The following is a 24,144-nucleotide window of genomic DNA, read 5'->3' as shown; positions in this document are numbered from 1 at the left end:
ATATTTATAATTTGCTGTTTTAAAATAAAATTCTGCGCCGACAAGCCCATTCATTGAACTACGAGTATACGTTAAATTAAAATTCTTATGTTAATCAAAACTAATATAAAATGTGGTAAGGCGTTAGAGGTCAAAATCTTCGTATAATTCGATATATCAGATTTACAATTAAATGTGACACGTGACAAGGGTCTGCCGTTGGACAAAGTATCATTTCCTCGGATATCGTCACGCTAATATTAAATCTTTGTTTTGTAAATGTCACTTTAGATTGAAATACTCATAATTGGATCCGTAGCGTGCGTGACAGACGTGGCCTGAAATCATTTAGGCATTAGGTATAACTTACTTCGAAAAAGAGGGTCTTGGTTTATTCAAAACAGGCTTGAAAATTTTGTTCTCTTCTGTAAATAATAATCCAAATCTATAATGTCTAATAGATAGTACATTAACATGTCAATTTCCAATTATCAAGCGTAAATTATAATTGACAGAACATTGTTTTACAATATTTATTTCCGACCAATAATCACAATAATCAAATAAAAAACGTGTTTTCAATAAATTACTATTGTAAAATTATTTTTGATATGATATACCCACAAGAGACTACGTAACACAAGACCAGTATCCACGAACATATAATTATTTTAATTACAAATTTCATCTACTGACTCCGACCACACCAGTAGTTATTTAGTCATTTCCAACTTGTTATAAAATACTCGAATCTCAATATTGAGTATCCATTTTAAGGTTGTTACCTACCGCATAAAATCAACTTATGGAAGACTGTAAAATTAAACCCTAAACTATAATATGGCGAAGTATTGTGTTACTTACGAACTGACATTTTGCCGCACACTGACATCTTTGGTAGGACATTTTATTATTTTTATTTAACTTACAGTATGTTAAAGTCAATTTAAAAACAGCTCATTAAGAAAGATTTTCTAAAATAAATTAATCGTAATTTAGCTAGGAGCAGTTTAGTTAGCATGTAATTAAAAATTCATCATCAACATAAAAAAATGCTTACAATGCTGTCTGTAAAATCATACGATGTGCCGATTTTTCTGTTAAGTTTTAAGTAAATAGAAGTGATGTAATTTCTGCGTCTGCATTTGCTCGTTTAGACATTCTGGCTGCATGAAACTACGTTTGTCGTACGTAATACAAATGTATAATACACCTGCAACGAATTAATAAACGGTGTACTTACTTGATAAATGTAAGAGCATCTCAAATTCTCATACGAATAAGAAGTGGCCGATGGAACATGAATTAACCAAAGCACTAATGCAGTAAGAAGTTCTATTTGCAGGCTTAATAACATTTCAAAAATAGATCGCCGATAACGTAGAGTGAGTTGAACTGAAAGCTTCAAAATGAAGCATAAACGTAATCAAACCAATAACCGTAAAGCGCCAATCGGTGGCGGGATTTATAAAACAAAGCTGTTAGTGAGCGACACGGTCATCGAACTTTCAGTCTAAATTCGTACCTCCTCAAAAGTGCGTCTACGCCCTAAGCAAAATTTCCAAAACTCACTTTATCCCATAAATTAACAGTTTAATGAGTGATTATCAAATCGTAAAAGTACTTAATTATTGCCCAAATTTATCGCTGGAAAGTGCAAAGTATAACGATCCTGATTGTCTTATCTACTAAGCTCAATATTTGGCCAAGCAATCTTATCAGTAGTGCAGAAAAGGCGCGAATCTGTTGATCTTGGTGACGCGAACCATGACGTAAAGCTGTCAGTGTCGCCTGAGGACACGATCGTCAATGTAATCGTGCGGCTGTTCACGTATTATTCGGTGGCTTGCACTAGATTATTTACAATACATTATTTTTTTAAATATACATAGATATAATTGTGACGAATGTACAAACCTAGCATTAAAATATCGTCATTAAGCAATAACCATAGGTAAGCCATAAGCCATTTTACTGCAATATTTTTATAGACACCTGTACACAGTGAGAGTCGTTTAGTCACAATGTAAATAGTTACGCATGTTATATTTTTTACAGGAAACTATATTAAGACGTTTGTTCTTGTCACATCAGATATAATACCTTTGTTTGCACACTCTGATTATGTACAATTAAGGGTGACGACACAGCTAATAGACGCAGCACAGCACGCGCAAAAACTCAAGTGGAGATGGGCGGGACATGTCGCCCGCATGACAGACGAAAGATGGACAAAACTAGTCACTGAATGGTCAGGTCCAAGCGGAACAAGGAGTAAAGGCAGACCCAAGGACCGCTGGATTGACGAAATTCAGAAGATTGCAGGAAAAGATTGGATGATGAAAGCAAAAAATCGAAAAAAATGGAACAAGCTGGAGGAGGCCTATACCCAGAGCGGGGCCATGCGTATATATTAGTCTAGATTTTTATTGTTTTGTTTTATGTACATTCAATGTAACTTGCATGGAAATAAAGGCTATATTATATTATATTATTAAGGGTGATGTAACGTACTTTTATCGCCCCATAGAAATTAGTTGTGTTGCTCGGTGACTTAAGAAATAGGCACAGTTTACGCATTTGATTCGCTATTATAAAAATTAATGATAGAATCTAATGTCAATTATGAGTTGCCTTGACCAAAGACCCGAAATATAATGACTATAACAATAAAGCAATATGGAACCAATTCAGAGACGCGAAGATTACCAGACTGGTTCCTATCCGGTATTCGAACTTGATGAATAATAATTAATTCTATTAGATTATATACTTAAAACCACAGGGGGTACTCGGGTCGAGATAAGGACGGTTCGAACAAATTCTTCGTCATATAGGTTCATAGTGGATACTTGTCCGTGGCGCCCTACGGAGATAATAACTTTACCGATCTAGGTTGCCTGCCAACGTTAATTGAATGGGGCATAAAATTAATTTGCGTAATCGATACTATCGCAACTAATTCTCAACATGTGCGTACATAGAAAACTAGGTAATCAGTTTTAAATATATTCATTGCTGCAATGATTTACACATTTGGCTACGAGGCATGTTTTGTCATTAATTTTCTGTGGACTCATCGTCATTCATAATAGTAACAAAAACAGATGTTTTATTAAAGTTAAGGGCTTTTAGTTCATCCATTCATGTGGCAGTGATAGTCTGTTGTCGCCCGGCAGGGGGCGGTGCCGACGCACTGTAATTACGAATAATTGCACTCATGTAACTACAGCGACGTGAAATAGTCTGCCCACGCGTCTCATTACAACACTGATTGCTACAAACATTATTGGTTTATGATTAATATCATATACATACATACCTACTACCATCTACCTACTTTGAAGATCAGCCTGCGACCTACGAAACCTCTTCGTGGAAAGGTCAATTTTAATGAACATTAGATACCTAAATATATTATGAAAATCAGCTGATTAATATAATTGACATAAATCCTTCCTACTGTCTTATTGGGAATAATACTTCTGTGTATTAATAGTATTTTATTATTTAATTGTATGCTCCACCATTAAAATTCGGATTTATTAATAAAATTCTGGTTTTCTTATTTAAAAAAGTCGCGCAATTAAACATCGTCTGAGCTACAATTTTCAAGGCAAGTTCAAAGAAAATTATCGCTCTATTAATCCATTTATCGTCTGAGGGAGCACTTAGGCCGGCTAAGGCTTGAACAATTGTAGTTTTTACCTTAATTAAATTCATTTATGTATGAGCCTCGGAAGACTAATATGGAGTGAGAAAAACACGAGTTGTTAGACGAACCTGTGTGGCCTTACTAGTCAGCAAGTGTCGAGTAGCTAGCGCCGCTCCGTCGCTGACCAAGCACACAGATTTCATATGAAATCGTTCATATGATGAGTGATAAGCTAGTAATTATGATTATCTATGAAAAAATGAACGTATTACCGAGAATCTCGTTGTCTAGGAACGTGTCGGGCTGGCGTGCCATGGGGTTATGTTACTGAACTTAGCACCAGGAATCAGGAACACATTCTTACTTGTGTTATGGGAAATTTTATATAGATCCTACCAGATTATTACTTACGTATTTATTTTACAAGCATGTTCACTTAGTCACGTCATTAAGACACATAAAATTACAACAAAAATATTACATTGCTTCTAATTTCTTATCTCCAATCGAAGCGAGCATACCCTAAAATAAAAGCAAAATAATGCTTGAAATGTCATCATAATTTATTACAGGAATGTTGTTGGTGTATAATTAAGGCGTTAATCGCCATGAGTTATAAAAATACGAGTGCAGTGGCGCCCGGCAATGGCGCTTGGCGCCACGTTTAGGGCGAACCACATTACTTCATAAGTACAAACCCATTAAAGTCCACGGCTTATTTTACGTGAAGAGTTCTTAACGTTCCATTGTCTTTTTTATTGTATTATTTTTTAAAAGGAATTGTTACTAGGTTCCCCATAAGGACTTCAATACTTTTCTGCTGTCTGGTCTTCTGCCAGTCATGGGTTCACTGACATATCATTTGACCTGTAATAGGATCTGTGGTATATAATTAGAATTTTTGACAAAAAATGCTGGCTGTCATATTTCGAATATGGTCCGAGTTTGCTTGCATAATCGAAACACGTGCACGTTAAATTTATTTGTTTACTACCGTCAGTCTTTCCGTTGTTTCTAGAAAGCAACGTCATTATGTTCCTCAGAACACAGAAATTGCAAATGTATTAAAAATAATCTAGGTTATCATTCAATGTTTAGAATTTACGATGCATTTCAAAGAACTACACTTGAAGTCTAAAAGCCGTATGTTTTACTGTATACGATTATATAACAATATGTGTGCCGTTTTTTACAATCGTGCGTATAACCCTTTCATCGTAAGCCAAACTTAACAGCTATTTTCATCCCATTGCGTACGATTTACAAACACAAACTATGCCGTAAAGCCTTCGTACTCACGCATCTGGAGTACTACATTATGAAACATTTCCCTAGTTTAAATTACCACTAAAAGTGTGCTATATGGGCCGTACCGCACCAAAAATTCTCATAATCATTACCGTCTCTCTCACTTTGAAAAAAGACTGTACATAATAGACAGCTTTCTTTACATTTCCCAGTGGACCTTAAAATACTGACACCCTTACTCCCAAAAAGACCAATTTATTACTTACTAAAGTCCTTAATTCCTCTATCCAGGTATCTACTCCCATCGACACCTCGACGCGTCAAAAGTGCAAGTGGTCCACCCTGTAAAGGTGACGAGGTTCGGTGAGCTGGTCTCGCATGCTGTGGACCATTCGCACGCGCATGGCCATGCCCGCGCTCGAAGGGATCTTCACTTCACGGAACAACATCAGCCGCACGTCGTGCATTATAATCTCACAGTTGATGGAAGAGAACTCAGGCTGGACCTGAGGTAAGTGAAAGAATCTTATCTATTGTTTTATAAGATATTTTTGTAATGATAATCTTTGTGTAAGTTGAATAAAGGTAGAGTCATGTGAGTAGAAGGACCAAAAAATATGCGGTCTTTTGATACTTTGCTGATCTTAAACATTCTATCTTAGGAGCAGTTATGGTATTTCTTTAACCACTCCAATTAATAATTATTGGGAGCTGAATTCCTTAAAATTTAAGTGTGGGTATAACAATAAGATCTAGTGTAATTAAACTCCAAAACCCAAAAAAATATCTAAAATCAGCTCATTGTTACTTTTGTCGTTTCTTCTATTAGTTAAATAGATAAGATTGTGTCTGTGACAGTATCTTGCGCTTACGCAGATACAACTGAAGTTCACGGGCATCGGCCAAGCGATAACAACGAGTACATTGATCGCACAATGTTTGACTGCTGTAACACATATGAATTTGGTCAAAGATTTTATGTTTTTCCGTTTGAAAGACGATGTCATTGATTTTTCCTAGAATAAAGAATAGCTATAAAAAAATATGGGAAAGAACAAAAATCAATTTTACGATTTCCTCAAAAACTTAGAGACCTCAAAAACGTAGAGACCTGTTTCTTTTAAAAAATACCTGTCCCACAAAAATCTTTTTCTTTTTGTATTTTCCTCATTTGACTTAAAAATATGAATTTATTCTGGTTTTCCCTCTAAACAATCAAGATTTTAAATAAATGGAAAATAAATGAACATTATTTCCCTCTTAAATACCAGAGAGACAAAAAATGCTCAACTCACTTCGAGTTCCTTCTAATAAAAAGATTTATATTTTTTACATAAAAAAACTTTTTGTACTGTTGTTTTTCCCAAATGCAATGATGCATACAAAATAATAGTCCGTGCAATCAAAAGCATAATTTATTAACCACTTTTTATAAAAATAAGGTATTTTAAAATAAAATAATAAATGGTTTTACATGCATTTTTAGAGTTTTTACAAGCACAACATTTAAAGTTAAAAATCCTATCATGTCACCCTTTTTTATTAACATGACTGACCACAAAAACGGGAGTCATGCCACGACCTTTTTTCAAACTTTACATTGTAAAAATGCAACGGGCACGAATTAATTCTTTGAAAAACCTAAGATTTTATCCTCTTGTTTTGCACAGGTGCAATGATGCATCTAATAAGACAAAGCATTTTTTATCAATTACTTAATTTATAAAAACTTAACATTTTGACAAGAGGAAAATCAATTAAAATATTTTAACGTTTTTACATGCCTGTATAATACCAATTTAACCCAACATTTTTATTTAATACATAAAGGTTACATGAGAACATGATTCCGATTGTCTATCTCCGAGCGATAACCCGGGCCATGTGAAATTTCGGGCATCAGACGTATTACAATAGATAAGAGAGTAAGCGTGCGCTCGCGTCGCTCTCTGTTGCCGACTGGACTGACATACTTTGTTTTCGCCTATCGCGGATCGACCTTCTCAAATATTTGAACTTGGCTTCGCTATCGTTTGGGCCACATCGACGTTTATCTGAGAGCAAAACTACCACTAATGATACATTATCTCCCTTATCGCTAGCGAATTTCATAATGCTTTTGTACACAGGTATAGTTTTAATTCAATCACCTGATTGTATTCTTGTTTTTATTATACGCCCACTTATCTCAATGGTTCGTAAAAAATGAAGTTGATATAATCAATCATGTTGGCTTATGGTCATCTGTAAGCTGGTATAGTGCTGATTAGGAAGTAAATCCTTACTGTATGTATTTAAATGAGCATAAAAACTGATCTGCATATATTAAACTTAATTTCGTATCGTACGTATCGTAAAGTCAATAGTAAGTGGTACTTTTAATTGCACTATAATATTAAGGACTTAAACAGGAAACAATATATCAACAGGATGGCTGTAGACTATCTACAGGACCGATCTGGTGTAGACCTCGTGCAGCCCTGGTTAATTAGGACGACGTCATTTCAGCGAGCGAAAAGACCAGAAGTTTTGATCCTTTTAGGAGTCGACGAGATTATTAGTTTAAAATGGAGCCTTAAATAAACTGACATTGCAAAATGTTCTGCAGTTCTACAAAAATACATAAAAGTAATCTTGTTCGTTGGGAATTATGTGATTTTAATAAGTATTAACCTTGAGACAGTCTGAGCCCGTTTCCGAGGAGTATGCACATAAATCTTAGTAAATCTGCCCGTTGTTCGTTTGACGCGGCATTAATACTGTTGTCGCTACCGGCTACAGAATCACTTCTAGTTAAACAAATGACTCTTTGTTTATTTCATTCTTTATTTATATAATCGCATTAACAATCTACAGTTATAATTGGACATTTTTGATATTTATTTGGCTCGTGTTTTATTTGACTGTCGTAAAAGATTTTGTTATGTCTTCTTCACTAACATTTAGATTTAAAGTTTGAGATTAAGTGCTAAAAATAACTGTTTTATTCTCTTAATGTCTGCCGCTTAAGATGTCATCATTAGTATGAGAATATTTGGCAAACGAATTAATGATCGTAATTTGTCTCTTGTACGCTGGAAGTGTCGGAGCTAATTATCGTTTAAGTTTTAATACGCATCTGCCACCCAAGACGAGACTTCAAAAAGCAGATTATTGTATTTTTCTACAATCAGGGTACTTCAAAGGTTCATGGCTACTCAAAGAAGTAAGTACCTATAATTTACTTTATTAATTACTTCGGAGATTTTCTTCACAGTTCATACAAAAGGTTCAATAATGGAGTACGTAATTACAGGGCCGTCTTTAAACTATTTGGGGCCCTGGGCACATTAGGATCATGGGGCCCCTATGACCTTGAGAAAACACTATTTAGTTATAATATATAAAGAAAATAGACAAACAAGGTTCTCAATTTATTTTTAATTAGTTACTATAAAAAAAAAATAGGATAGGTATATAAAAAATAATCTACATAAAAAACTTTTTACAAAAAAATAAAACCGACTCCCAAAAACACTGAAAAGCAAAAAAAAAACTAATCTTAGGTGCATCGGCCTAGAAGTCAGTGTCTAATGGATGTTCCTGAGTTTAACGCCACCGACTTCTAGGCCGATGCACCTAAGATTAGTTTTTTTTTTGCTTTTCAGTGTTTTTGGGAGTCAGTTTTATTTTTTGTAAAAAGTTTTTTATTTTTGGCTTTTCAGTGACAAGCATAGTTGTCACTATCCGCATTTGTGGAAAGTTCTCATCAATACGAATAATATAAGCCCAAACACGAGGTAGTTTACTAATTCAGTTGTTGAGTTCCCTCGACCTTCTCCGGTCTCCATCATCAGGTCAGCTCCAAACCTTCAGAGTTGCAAAGGTCTCGTTAATACAAAAAATATTAGCCCAAACACGAGCTAGTTTACATACTCAGTTGTCGAGTTCCCTCGACCTTCTCTCGTCTCCATCATCAGGTCAGCTTCACTGTTGGAAACCTTCAGGAAACCTTCACTGTTGCATAGTGTTATCAGACGTACACCTCATTGTCAAGTTTTTAACCTATGCACGCCTACAAAAGTTGCCCTCGATTTCTCAGAGTTTCCATTAGTGATGTAAAATGAAAAAAAAACGATTTGTATTTTCTCACTTTATTGAAAAAAAAAAACATGAAAAAAAACTTTGCATCGTTGTTTTTTTTCTAAATTTGTTTTTTTTCTAGCCTAAGTTTTAGTTCAATTTTCAAAATTTTCCTTGTATTGAGTTAATATCAATGAATGTTGCCAATATTTTTATGAAATTTTGGTACTGTTTTATCAGAAAAGTACCGTAGATTCAAGAATAAACCTAAGACTCTATTATGTAATCTTTAACGGTAAATGCCCTGACAATTTTAGAGTTAAATACTCTTGAAAAAAACAAGGCCCAGAAAAAAAAACTGTTTTTTATCAGGTTTTTTTTCAAGGTTTTTTTTCACATTAGAAAAAAAAACGGTTTTTTTGCAACACTAGTTTCCATCATCCGATCCTGACCTGGTGATTATGGGACCACCTGGAAGGAATACCCTATCAAACAAAAAAAAAATCCAAATCGGTCCCGGTGTCTTCGAGTAATCGGTGAACATACATAAAAAATTTAAAAAAAAAAGATCCCGATGAATTGAGAACCTCCTCCTTTTTGGGAAGTCGGTCAAAAAGTAACTCGCTTAGCATACAATCCTTAGATTAACTCTATGTTGATTGCAAAGCTACCCTTCTAGATTTAAGATGAGCAAAATCGTTAATCACTTCTTTAAAATCTATGGTATTGAGAATATCACATTCTATGGACATCAGCGACAAACTAGTTAGTTAATCTCTCTTGAAGCATTGTACTTCTTAACTCATTGTTTATTCGTTTCAATTTGGAGAAGGAGCGTTCTCCGCTGCAGTTAGTTATCATCATGCTTAAAAATATTCTCAATGCAATTTCTACGTTAGGAAATGTGTCTTCAATTTTGTTTTGCTTTAATAGATTATATACTTCCTGTAAACTGTTAGGTGCTTCATTTTCATTCATTTTGAATAGTTTAAAACATACATACAGCCACATATTTTTTACACCAATAGATATTTTCTGTTTCCCATCACTGACCCATCTGTCAAAAAGTTCAAGCTATGTTGTAGGTACAAGGTATAGCTAATGCGCATGCGGCAAACTAAAGCTAATAAGCGTAGGTATTGTAGTAGGTCATTATCCTCAGATTTTTCAAAATTAATGTTTTTCGGTAATATCTAAATATCGGTTATCATCTGGTAATCTGGCAGGAACTAGGGGGCCCCATTCGATCGCGGGGCCCTGGGCACGTGCCCAAAGTGCCCAGTGGAGAAGAGGGGCCTGCGTAATTAGGTCCGACGCTCGTACTTGATCACGGGTGTTGGATACAAAATATTAATTCCGGACATGTTGTTGGCCCCGCGCCTAACTCACCGTACGCACTACTTACTAGAGCTCATAAATTTCGAAGGCTATTTCCGTACATTTTTACAACAAAACTTGTATCCCAAACACTGACTAATACTTTTGCATTAGCGAGAAATATTCTTGGTACTATATCTAAGACTGGTATCACAAAAATGCTGTAAATTGAAACGTGTGCTAAGAATCAATGCAATCTAGGTCTTTCTGTCACAAAATAAATCACAAGACAGTTTCTTATCTTAATTTAATTAGTTGTAATAGTTCAATTTATTGGTATTGTCAGACAGACTATAAATCACACTGCGTATAATGTAATACACACCAAACCTATACCGGCCTTTCGCTCCAACGCAGATATTAAAATACGCACGACATTCTAGTTTGATTGTTCAACAATTGTTTTTTTTGTCAGTTTTTGTAACTTGTTGTAAAATAATACAGTCATTAGAGACAATGATATATTGGGACACAAGCAAGCAGGTGGCAGACTTCAAAAGATATAAGCATAAAATATTTTAGCCAAATAGACCTATATGGAAGTAAAGATGTAAAATACCAAGATTTGATCACCGTCGATTACTCCTTAAGATAAAGTTGGCTTAATAAATCAATAACTACTGTTAGTATTACTAGCCGCAAAATAATGCTTAGTTTTCCTAATCGAGCTTAAAGCTTGTTTTATCTTAACTTAGATATAATGAATTCCAAATCTGGAAGGTATAACAGCATTCCTGTGCCGAATAGTGTTAATAATTTATGAAACACTAGATAGTTAATAAAATTAAATTTGTTCGTAAACATGTACTTAGATTAGGTTCTTACTTTCCGGGGTATGGTTTACGATAATTGTTTTACAGTCATGTAATCAAATACGTGCTTATTTCGCAATACTAATAAATAATGGTGTAACTTTGGATTTGCAAAGTTATCTTATCGGATCAATCTAATATTGTGGAAAAAACTGTCTAGAAATTCATTTCTGATCCAGACATCGATAAAGACTTGGACATTCTCATTTGCATCGAGTATAGAGAATTAGAATCGATATATGCCTATAATATATTAGATTGATTAATTGAGGTGTTGGCGCTTACGCAATACTCTCATACCAGTAATGTCGCCATCGGCTAACGCAATCCCAAACGCAGGCTATGCACACGGGATCAGATACGTGAACCACTCATTATTTCTTTCGAAATAGATAAACCCTTGCTCACTTGCAGACACTAAGATTATTATCATTTATTGCTAAACTATTACACCACACACTCGGACGTCTTCAAGTTTGCAACACTGCCCAAAAAGACATTCTTAAAATTGGTATAACCCTAAAAAGAAAATTAAAGGCCCTTTTCCCTTTTGGCCACGTCAAGAAAATTGCACATAATTCGAGTTCTGTGGCCAATTAATTTATAGTTACCGATAAGGAGTAGATAATTATACTCTTACAGCTATTAAAGTTGTGATTTCATAAGTAGCTTGACGTATTGATTTATGGCTCTGCCGAGGTAATGAGACAAATCTAATTACAATGCAACATACATACTTTATGAATAGGATCAACTGGGCTAATTACTGTAAAAGTAGGAATAAGGAATAAGGGATATTAGTATTTATGCAGCGGACGATCAAAGCTGCGCAGACGCATCGGATGTACGTCGCGTTTTCGCCGCGCAATAGTTTCGCGGAAGCGTCGCTATCACTCGCACTCGTGTGAACGCAACACTAGCTAGAAGCTGTCCGTGCACTTTTTGTACCTACGCACACAAACTCGATTGCAACCTACCTTTTTAAATAAGCTCACACTTTCTAAATAAATGATGAAAAAAATGCCGACACGTACCTAAGGAAGGTTTCATTTCGGTACCGTTCCAATGACAATAAAAAAACACACATGATCACCTTAATGCAGGCAGTTATCACCAAACTTGACAGACTAGGGTGCGGGCCTTGTGACCTCGGTGAATTTCTTCTTATGCAGCAACTGGGACGCTGGGCTCATGCATTTTTAATGTGCTGGGGACAAAAACTCGACAGTTTGAAAGTTGCTGTATGGTCTTCGAAGTTCAATTCATACATATTTATGTGGCAATTATTGTAATACAATGAACGATGAATATTGCAAGGATTGCACAACGTGACCCTACGTAGCGGGACCGAGTGTGCACCGAATATAGTAATACCCAAATAAATGAAAAACGACTGCTTAATGCAATCAGTCAATTATGTTATGTGAGCATACGGTGGCATACAGGAGAATCTTATAAGGCAGCGCTTAAACAATTTCCTCACAGCGATATCAAATTGGAAAGAAAATTCATATAATTCCATTTATATCTTCCTCAGACAACTGAAAATACCACAGTTAGAACTGTTACCATTACCGTTAACATATGAAATGACTCTGTTACTCTTGAACTGGATAATTATATGAGTAAGGCCAAGGTTAAACATTGTTTATGTATACAGCGATCAAACGCCTGAAGTATTTTTGTATACATAATGTAATATGCTTACAGTTAACACATATATAGTCCTACGTGGAGTATATTTCAAGCATGACTCAACGTTATGAAGATTAATTGTACCAGGTGGTTTCTGAAGAACAGAAATCATGAACCGTCTTCGTGAAGTAAACGTTAAAACATTCTTCCGTAGTATGGTGCAAAACGAACAGACGTTGGAAGACAAACGCATTTAACGCCTTCCCATTAAATTATTACACCATTATAGGAGTATCTTATCCAACACACCTCCAGGGGAGTATCCAATAATGCAATACTTTATTATATAATAATATCTTTTGTCAGGTTTACATTCTCTATAAAATCACAGGATTTTGTAATAACTATAAACGCGCAGTATATACGACATAGGCTTTGGTCCTTTCACCCTACTAAAATAGTAATAGTTGTCGTAATTTCTAATTTATATGCAGTCCATTAGGTTTATCGAATTATAAGATTTTATAGCTGTGAATTAAGATTGCGAACAGCGAATGCTATTTACTGAACACTTAACGAGTGATAATCGCTGATAATTTAGTTGGCCGTTGTTGCAGAGCCGCACAACACAGTTTAAGGGCACAAGAGGAAAAATGCACGAGTAATTCGACCACGTACAAATAAACGCCTTATTGGATATTTTATGGCTTAGTAGAAACTTGTACCAGTTGCGAAGGTTATTTCGAAAATTGCGCCTGTTATCGCCTGCCGATCTGTGGTTAATATTTTTATCGTGTAAAATTGGACAAGTGATCGCTCCAAAGCGGTCTAATGATTGTTGTAAATTTCACCGGTGTTGGTAAATTGGGGGCATCGATAATAAATTTTCGCATTGGTAACATCGACACGGCGCGAGATCAGACAGGTTCTCCGTGCCAAGTCGTTAGGTTCAAATGATTTGCATGACAATTTGTAGGTATTTGTGTAATTGCTACAAGATTAAAGCTTTTATATTATACATTCCATATTAGGAATGTATTTATGATTTATTTGAAGTTTGAATACATTTTATTGGAATTAGATAGTTTAATTATAATTTTATTTGGTATTGATATGATTTTAATCCTACGTTCATCCGAATGAATGGTAATTTTATCTTTATGAATACATAAGACACACCTACAGTTGGTGACGCCTATACGAGTTTCTATTTCGAAAACTAAAATGAAGTAATAAAATAAGCTTCAAGTCGCAATATTATTATAGGTAAACGCATTGCAAGTTCAAGTGCAAGGAACTCGTAAGAGGCTGTAATAAAATAAAGGTTTCGCACGGCAGGGCGCCGAAACCACAGGGCTCTGAGAGATTTATATCTACACACGCTGTATATATCACCGTGCGATACCTGATACGAAAGCTACAGCAGACTCAAAACAATACACTTCGGCTTTACTCTTTTATTTTCCGTCGCTGAGGGAGCGTCTGTACATTTCTCAGTTATTCGCACTCAGGAAATGCGAGTGTTAAACCTTACAAAATCTAACGCCAACTGCGTTCAGTTTTGTAATGCTTTCGCGTTGACATTTTACTAATGACCCGTGACCCCTGTGAATGTTAAACATCTTGAAATTACAACTCTTGTAGCATTTAAATCGATTCTTACTTGTTTCTTGTTCTTTTTTCAAAAGACTCATCGCTACGTCATTTATAAATTATTCAATTAAATGAAATATTTTTATTTTTTTACAAAGCAACATTTTATAGCTAGAAATAAAAAATAGAATAAACTCCTCATTTTGGCTTTCCTATTTAGTTCATGTTGTACCTGAGGCACGGATATCTATTTGCTCACCGCAATGACACAGTTCACCATTAGTCACACGTTTGAATCCCGGTCCCGTCTATTTTCAGGGCTTTTATAAAAATATACTTATTACGAATTTTCGAGTGGTCCAATGTTTTTCTGCTAGGTTTTATGAGGAGTTAACAAGCCCAAGGTTCAGTAAAGGTGGTCTTTTCTATCGAAAGAAATTACAATTGCTATCGACATTAGGTGGAATAATGATAGTATTTCAGAGATATTTGCATGTTAATCGCGGCTGTTAGGCGGGTATAAAGCGTTTATCTCGTAAGGTCTCGCTTCGGCGCCTGTGTTGCCACATATAAGGATATACGTATACTTTACAAACTGGTCTAATCAGCATAAACCAGCTCTTAAATGCAACACTGATTAGCTATTTAGCGCCATTCTTCTCGACATTGGATAAAAATAGATATTAAATAAAATTAATTAGATATATTATTATTTATTTTTGTGAATGAATCTTAATTAAAGGTAAAATAAAGCTCTATTTACATTAAAATGAAAGTGATCGTGTGTTTGTGTAACATAGGTACATGTTAAACTGATTAGTTAGTATGCAAACAAGCAGTAACATCGCATGATAAGACTTCTACAGGTACATACATTATCTTTAATTGAGGATGTGAATTAATTAAGCGACTGTTACCTCTCTACTTACTGCAAATTGAATGCTATTATTATAATAATATGTATCCCAAATAGTTGGATGCTTTCAGACTAAACGCTTTTAAAATGCAAATCAATCATTGTGATCAATCAGTGGAACTCATCCACGATACTATTTAATGCACGCGCTCCTTTACCGTTTGAAACAATCAATCGTCAATTATGATAGTGTAGTATATCAACTTACCATGTATGCACAGACAGACACACAGACACACAGACATTTGTGTCAACGCGTATCTGGGGCGACTGTGTTTACCTCTGCTAATTGCCGTAATGAGCCTTATCTGTGTGCTCAGTGGCTCACTCGGCACTCGAACTGTTTGCTTCTGATCGACAGCCCGCAGCCCAAGGCTGATAATGGCCACTACAACTAAAAACAACACCACTTGTCCTGTGTTAGCTTAAGGCGTTGAACGGACGCTTATGTGCATGTGTGCAACCGAGTTTCAATGAAACTTACGTTAATTCAGCAATATAATCAACAATTACGTAACGCAGGTTGTTGACCGAAAAGTAACATCAATAAAATTTATATAACTCCAATTACTGAGTCATAAATTATTGTCACTTGCAGTCAATAAAATAGGATATAAAGGTCGGTTAGTTACAAATACAGTGAGCAGCCGTATATCCTTTCCTTTTTCTGCGCTTAATATATCGTTACATTCCACAATTGCTGCATTCTGGCCGGTATCTAAGGCCGGTCCATACTGTCCGATAAATCTTGACCGTGTGCCAGTGCGAAATCTACTTTTTATGGTCGTCGCGGCCGTCGCCATAGTGGACAGATTCCTTGGACGATATGCGATTAAACCGCAGTTTGAATTTATAGCTATCGCCTGGACTTTTTCAATGTTCGATTGTTATATAGTTGAACGTTAAATAAAACAAATGGTTCCACACGAAAATAACGTTTGAAACGGCGCTGAGCTGGAATGTTAATCACACTACTTAGTTTCATAAACAATCGAGAATCATCTGTTGTCTAAGTATAGTTAGCATGTAATTTATTCTTGTTTTATTTGCGGAGTAGTCACATAGTTGTGCGGCGCGCGCAAGAATCCGAGGCTCGCGGCGCTGAGCAAAGACTTGGTGGTAATCTGCCTGGACCTCGTCGAATAAGGCGAGCCTTCCGGCCGAGAATCCCAATTATGTCGTTATAATCCTACAAGGGTAATACGTTACAACAGTAAAAACGAGGAAACGATGAAACTAGAGAATAATTGGAATACTTTGAAACTAATTGAATTAAAATGGCGAAGCGTTAGATAAATGTCCTATTAAGCCTATAATGTTGGCATATCAAAGTCCAAGGTATCATACTGATGTATTTTATGATTCCTCATTTGGTCAGAGCGTATGCGATCATAACAGAGACAGACTAGCAAACATTGATTCGGAGCGACGAAAATCCCACTATTTGACTCAATCTTCATTTGTTTTTCATTCGAGCTGCGAACTAAAAGTCCTTACTTGTTCCAGGCCATCAGTAACCTTCATAACTCCAGCGATGGTGGTGGAGCGACGGCGCGTGGACGGCTGGACTCGCTCACAGCCACACCCTGACGCCACCTCGTGCCACTACACCGGCTCGATCCAAGGACAGCCAGCTTCTAGCGTCGCGCTCTCAGCTTGTGATGGACTTGTAAGTAGTACTACTTCTACAAGAAAATATGCAGTTGAAAAATATAGCCATCTAGCGGAGTCGGGTAAAAAGGCTTGAATGCAGATGAGTCTCGGCCGGTCCAATGTCAGCCACTAGAAAACTTTTATGTAGCCATTGTGTAGCCAGTTAACTTCGCAAAAGCTACCTATACTCATTAATGAAGACTTTTCCTCAATGGCCAAAAAGGGTTATACGTTGTCTTGAATGCGATTATTTGAGCCGTTTAATGAAATTCAACAAAGTTGCTCGCTTTTATTTCCAGGATATGTTTTTATAACTTTTGGTTTTAACATGCCAATATTAATCCTCTTTAAAGGTATTTAGATACCTAAAGAGCGCCCGCATATAAAAGATATCGGTCCTTATCAGAATTATCCCAAAATAAAACACAACCGCTTTTAGCTGGAAATGAGACTCCCCAAGTTAGCTGTAAGTCAACGGCTCAAATAACTGCTGTCTAAATATTTAGCATACACTTGCGTGCAGTAAAACAAAACTAAAATGATGCATCAACTAGTCAAACGTCCAACTTTTTATGTCTACGGTCAAATGGTTAATTTTATAGCCAGATAAATAAACGGAATGTAAGATAAATCACAAAGTCTTTGGTTCTTGCAGCTCGAGGTTGTGCAATAAAATATATTCGACACAGAACCGATCCGTACCAGGAATTTACCAAATCAATCAGGCAAACAAATTAAATTATGTTGGTACCAACAACCTTTGGCTTATGATCGTCGTCACTTGAGTTTTATTTTATGCAAGTTTTATATATTTGATCCTGGCTTATGGTTTAAATGTTTTTTTTTTTCATTTAAGGTTTTCAGTGCTCGAATAAAACCATACCATGAATTCTGTTATAAATAACGATTCAATTTTATTTTAATTGAATAAGCAAATAATTGAAGTGTCTTTTACCTCAATAACTTTGGTTCTGCTAAAAAACTACAAACTAAAAACTAGTTTAAATTAGGTACACACTTACCAAGTTACTAAGTTACTAAGTTTAACTATGTAGGCGTGTAATGATAGCTAATTTGTGCGAACAATTAAGTCGCCAGATGTAAGAGTTCATTCACCGATAAGTATTTTTCTGTTTTTTCTAATGTCCGAAATATTGGTTTTTACTGTTTTACCGGATTATTTACATATATGGACTTTTTGTAAAAAAACTTTATGATATTACCTAGTGATTTATACTACCTACTTAATCTTGTTTATGTATCTTGGTTCCTTCTTATAAGGTTTTTTAATCCTTTGTACTTCTGTCAGTTTTTTTGAAATTAATGAAAATATGAAAAAATGTAAATTAAGCAACTATTGTTGCATTATACATGTCTGTATCAGATTTCATTATTCTACATAGTTGGTCTGAATTAAGGATTTATTGAAAATTATACAATTTTTTGCGCAACTAAATCAGTAAGTAAGTTTTTGTGTTCTTTTTATTCAAATGCGAATGCTATTTCAATTTATTATGTAAATAGAACTAATTAACTAATTTATTTTTATTTTTAAATACCATTCTGAAAAAAAATATCTTTTTTTTCCTGCCATATTAGGAAAGAATTTATTATTCACATTAAAAAGTCTCATACAGCCTCCCGAATGCCACAGATAAATATTTTAGCATTAATTTAAAAAAGTTATAAAAATGTTAACAAGACTATTTCGGCTATAAAATTCAAGAATAGATGAATGTTTTTTTAACGGATTTTAGACATACATTATTTATTTAGTTTTAAATGTTTCAAAATGTCTAGATTTAATGATCCTTCATTAAGATAGCAGAAAGTCATACTTCTCTTCTTTATTTAATTTTAGTATTCTGTACTGAAAATTATATTATTATATTTTCATTGAAACTTCGTACGAATTTTCGAGAAGCTTTCCTCAGGTTCGTAATAAAGCTGTGTCGTATACTTACTTTCATATTTGACGATGTGCCATCTGACGGAAAGTGAAACTATGATTTAGTGGCCACCGATCATTGGGTTTCGAAAACTAGTGTTTAGTTAATTACTTTTTAACTATTACCCACCACTTCTTTGATAAGTATGTAGCATAAATTAGCAATAAAGCATGCTTCATTGATTGGACCGTTCATGTCTTCATATGTTATATCAACACACTTATGTAAATTTGGTTAATTTCTAACCTTGTCTTGCTCGTAAACCTTTAAAGTAATGTATGTATTTAATAACGTACGATAGATTTATTAATAACTTTTAAAAGTCAGTACATTTGATAGAAATGGAACTAAAAACAAAAGACGCTCAGGTGCGGATCTCGATCGTAATTAAAAATATAAAACACTAAACTTCGTGCATTATAAATAGTCGGTTGATGACACCTATTGGTGGTATTATTAGCTAGTAGGTCATCGACAGATGGTTTGCAAGCTTTTGATGCCGCGGGGGACAGACTCGCCTGATCGGCGAACAGGTGCGCGGACGCTTCACACCGTCATCATCAACTAAACGCTTGACAAATAGCCGCGAGATTTGCATAAATCATTTTCAACCCTATATCTGTAACGGAGGGTTCAGAATGCCGTGTTTTATTGTCTATCTGCCTCGACTTCGTTACATAAAATAATTTACTAACTTAAATTATTATTTGTTCAACTAAAATGCTATACGAGCCAGCCTTGATTTGTACCATGTTGCAAAAAAAACTGCATAAATTAAACAAGTTCGAGAAAAATTAACTACCGTATGAAAGTGGGCGTCGTTTTTGGCGAGATAACACTCCTAATATTTATTTATGTTTTGACATTGTAATTAGTACTGATTAGTGTTAATTTGGACACGTTGTTATCTTAGTGATTGATTGCTCGTCAGTCACATATTATTATTGTGAGACTGCTCACTTAATTTTGAGGAAAACTGTTAAATAACATAGCATGAATTTTCGTAGCATAGAGTAGAGCCCCGTAGCAAAAATGTACTTTTTGACAAAATCCATCCCATTTCTTACGACATATTTTTACTAAAAGGATTTCTTAACGAAATAAGACACAGATAACATTTTATCTGAATTTGTTTTATGACTTCCAAGCTGTCATATTAGTAGATTGTATCCGGCCATTGATCAATATTACAATTAATCCAAATTAAATCGACATGTCGGCTTAATGTATAATTTTAGCCATTCTTTATAGTTCACGTGCTACGTAATAAAAAACTAATTGCTTACTAGGCACGTGGGTGGGTACAATATAAATTTTATTATTTGAAACAAACCTTTTTTTAACTGATCACGACGATAATACGAAATTATAGCTTGAAGTGTACGCGATGGTATTAAGATAGTATCACATAAACTTTATTGTTAAGTAATATATTATCTTTTAATCTTTTAAATATGCCACAAAAAATATTTTAGAAGAAAAACGTTTTCAAATAGTATTTCAACACCTGATGATTATGATTATACCTACACATCATCCTCCGAGCCTTTTTCCCAATCATGTTGGGGTCGGCTTCCAGTCTAACCGGATTCAGCTGAGTACCAGTGCTTTACAAGAAGCGACTGCCTATCTGACCTCCTCAACCCAGTTACCCGGGCAACCCGATACCCCTTGGTTAGACTGGTGTCAGACTTACTGGCTTCTGACTACCCGTAACGACTGCCAAGGATGTTCAATGACAGCCGGGACCTACAGTTTAACGTGCCATCCGAAACACAGTCAGTGGTGTCTAATATATACTTAGAAAGTACATACAAACTTAGAAAAGTTGCATTGGTACTTGCCTGACCTGGGATCGAACCCGCGCCCTCATACTTGAGAGGTTGGTCCTTTACCCACTAGGCCACCACGACTTTTGATGATTATACCTACACAATAGATTAAAATATATTTTCCAGACACAATAAAATAGGTACTTCAAATACGTAATTATATACGTCTGAGTCTTATTTCTTACTAGAACCAACAATAACTAAACAATTACTTCTTCGAAATAAGTATCTAATTTAGAATTTCTTGTTTTACAACTTAATAGTCTAGCAACGGATGTGCTTCATTATCTCCAAATAGTTATACGAAACAGTTTTTATTTTTGTACAACCTACGCCGAGTTATAAAAACTCTCAGTCTTCCTGTAGTTACTAGTTTACTTAGTTACCTGCCAACAAGTCTACGTGGAAATATTTTAAGTATTTTATAATGCGAATCAGCTTCTCGGCTATTATCCCGATTGTAATACGGGTACAGTCGGACGAGGGTGTGGCATAAAAATTGGTTATGACATCAATTTAGACGGCTCACAATTTTATTTTAACGCAGAAATATTTTTAAGACACGCTGGCTTATTCTATTTTTCCTAATTCGCCAAAATAGAATATGTGCAAAAAATTGTTTAATTGCATAATAGTTGCGTAACGCTGAAATATTATTACCTTATCATTAAAAGTTTTTGTATTTTCGAAATATTTTAAGCAGCTAGGCTAGGCAATAAAATTAATAAACAAAACCCGTGTAAGTTTTTGCGATCGTTTTTCTTCAATATTTTAAAGAAGATGTTTATCTTATATTAATTAATGTAATTTTATGCTAAACACATACACAATGACTTTCAGAACGCTTATTAATTAGCCAGAACACGTCCATAATGTATAATCATCCGATTAGACATAAGCCGTACGTACTATTTGATGTGCGATTTCTATGCAAACTATTACCAATATTTTGATTTGTTCATCAGCATGAACTGACGATTGTATAAAGATTTGAAGTCTCTGAAATCCCTGGTCAAGGTCTATAACCGACCTAGTACGCAAGATAACCACTTAAAATTGAAATCAAAGTGCTATCGTAGATATTTATAGAATTCTCTATCGAACACTTTTGATGATAGATGACTGCCACCAGGGATTAGTTTGATCCGATAATAAAAACGTATCTATGTTACAATATGTAGGTTCCCCAAACAACATCAATCTTCAAAATTGTTAGGATGAATGAACTTTGACAGGTGAATGAATGCTCAACTTAAAGGGGTGTCAAACTCATGATATATTAAACTCGTTCATTTACAAGCAATCCTTTGTGTTTGTTAAAATACCGGTTAGAAATATCTGGAACATAAATTAATGTTCGCTTCTTGTAATATGCGAAACAGTTCGCAGGATACCCATTTATTTGCGAGAGCAAAAGTTAAATTAATAAACCAAGAATGGCTATCATAATTACTGCGATTTTGAAATATGTTTTGCGGTTCAAATTAAGTGTGCAAAAAGAAGAAGCAACCCTATGAACCCACTAAGAATTCAACATCTCATTAATCAAAGCTCAGAACATCATTTTGATAATGCCAACTGTGCTTAATTTGGCCATTTTTTATTTTACACTATCAACTAAATTCAGGTTCATTTAATTGAAAAAGGCGGACACTAAAAATAAACCAATGTGAATTTAAACCCAGAACAGGGGATCCGAATTCTTTAGAGACCATTAGTTTTATTAAAAGAAAAATAATTTGTTGCCTGAATTAAACACCTTGGATACCAGCCTTCCTAGAACTTTTTAATGCATTCCTTTTGCTAGATGTATAAATAATAGATACTCAAGAATTTAGTCTCTGATGTGTATGATTGAGTCAATGACGTCAGATTACATTCGCTAACTTTAACACGTCGGTACACGCTTTGCTTTGAATACAAAAAACTGTCCTGAAGGCAATGCATAAATTAAAAGCCTCGTATTTGCAACCCACATAGGTTCAACAATTTGCATATACATGTGTTTATTTAATAGCTAATGTATTTATTTAACGGAAAGCTTTACCAATGTTTCGGGCTACTTAGAAAAACAAACACAGGAAATGTTTGTCTAAAAAAATCTGCACGAAACATCAGTAGATGTCGGCACATTTGAAGGAGTGTACAACCACTTGATCGGCGCAGCTGGACGCCTCTAGTGCTCACATCCGCGTCACTACATCACCATGTTCACTTTCTACCTACAACCGTAACGCCAAAATAATAAAATTGAAAGTGATACCGCTAGAGGCCAAATGAGAGTCCCTCCTACCTGTTATTTCAATGATCGTACGATTTCGACAATTGACTCCGACAAAATGAGATTTTAATGGTAACCGTGTTGGTTTTACAATACACTAAAATCAAGAGTCATTTTATGTCTAGAAATTATGTAAAAGCTATTTAATAGCGGCTAAGGAAAGTTTGAATAAGTTTAACAAGATAACATCTGTAAAAGGTTTTATGTTGGAAATATATCTCGCGATTTTCCATAAATTTGTTCGGCTCCACTTTATTATAAGCCGGAAAACCGCTTTCCACTTAAAGAGGTGCATAACGGTTTCAGTGACTCATAGTGCATTAAAACATCCAACGTTACTGAGAATCTTAAACTCAAACCGCAATATAATGTTGCGGCAACAGAATTAAGCCTGCACACTATCAAAGTCACACCAGCTAAGTGCTATTAAATAAAATTTTACATCAATCAATTTAATGAGTTAAATTGCGCAGTACGACTTTCGCGGACGGCCTTCTGGCGGCAAGGCCGGCGACACACAGGCTAGGCAGACCACTCCACTTAGTAATACATAATATAAGATCTCTTACACATAGGTGTCTTAGATGGGCGATTTCGCAACTCTGTGACGTGACTGGCTACACGATTATGTGCATAGCCTAACGGTGCAAAATAGATAATTTTATGTTGGAAACTATTAAGTTTAGAAATACATTTATTACGGCAACGACACAGAATAATTCCACTTTATGTGAAAGTTTCTTAGTCATACTGATGCAGCGGATAAATCAGAAACATTGCGTTCCAACTCGCAACCCAATGCTTGGTATTTGAAGTAGTAAACATAACCAAAGTCAATAAATATCTTGTTTTATATAATTTTTCATGTATATTCAAGGGCTCTTCAAAGATATTTGATTGAGGAAAATAAACGTGGAAGTGAGTTAAGAGTACAGCCCAACAACACCTGTGCAATATTAATTAAGCTCGTGTCATGTTAATTGCGCGCCCAAAAACCGCTCTTTATATTTGCCTAACAAATAATATTGAGAGTTTACATCCTAATAAGATCTTTAGCAAATTTGTTTTGACCTTAAAATCAAAGCAAACAATTAACCTGACTATAATTGAATTTATATTACATCTCAAAGCGTGCAGTTATTTTTCTTATAC

At 35.0% G+C, this 24,144-nt stretch overlaps 1 protein-coding gene and 1 long non-coding RNA gene across 2 annotated transcripts in view; both read left to right on the top strand.

Moving 5' to 3' along the window:
- Positions 1–24,144, top strand: part of LOC124636851 (A disintegrin and metalloproteinase with thrombospondin motifs 7) — a 73,035-nt gene that overhangs the window by 23,827 nt on the left and 25,064 nt on the right. Inside the window, exons 3-4 of the mRNA XM_047173043.1 lie at positions 5,174–5,393; positions 16,784–16,946. Of these exons, the coding sequence (XP_047028999.1) occupies positions 5,174–5,393; positions 16,784–16,946 (383 nt within the window). The remainder of the gene's footprint in view (positions 1–5,173; positions 5,394–16,783; positions 16,947–24,144) is intronic.
- Positions 1,817–2,473, top strand: LOC124636852. Its single transcript, XR_006985159.1, has 2 exons — positions 1,817–1,933; positions 2,038–2,473. It is a non-coding gene; the product is annotated as an uncharacterized LOC124636852 (long non-coding RNA).

Source organism: Helicoverpa zea, chromosome 15 (genome assembly GCF_022581195.2).
Source record: "Helicoverpa zea isolate HzStark_Cry1AcR chromosome 15, ilHelZeax1.1, whole genome shotgun sequence".
Lineage (NCBI taxonomy): Eukaryota > Metazoa > Arthropoda > Insecta > Lepidoptera > Noctuidae > Helicoverpa > Helicoverpa zea.
Note: the sequence above shows the minus strand (reverse complement) of the source record. Positions and strands in the feature narration are given on the sequence as shown.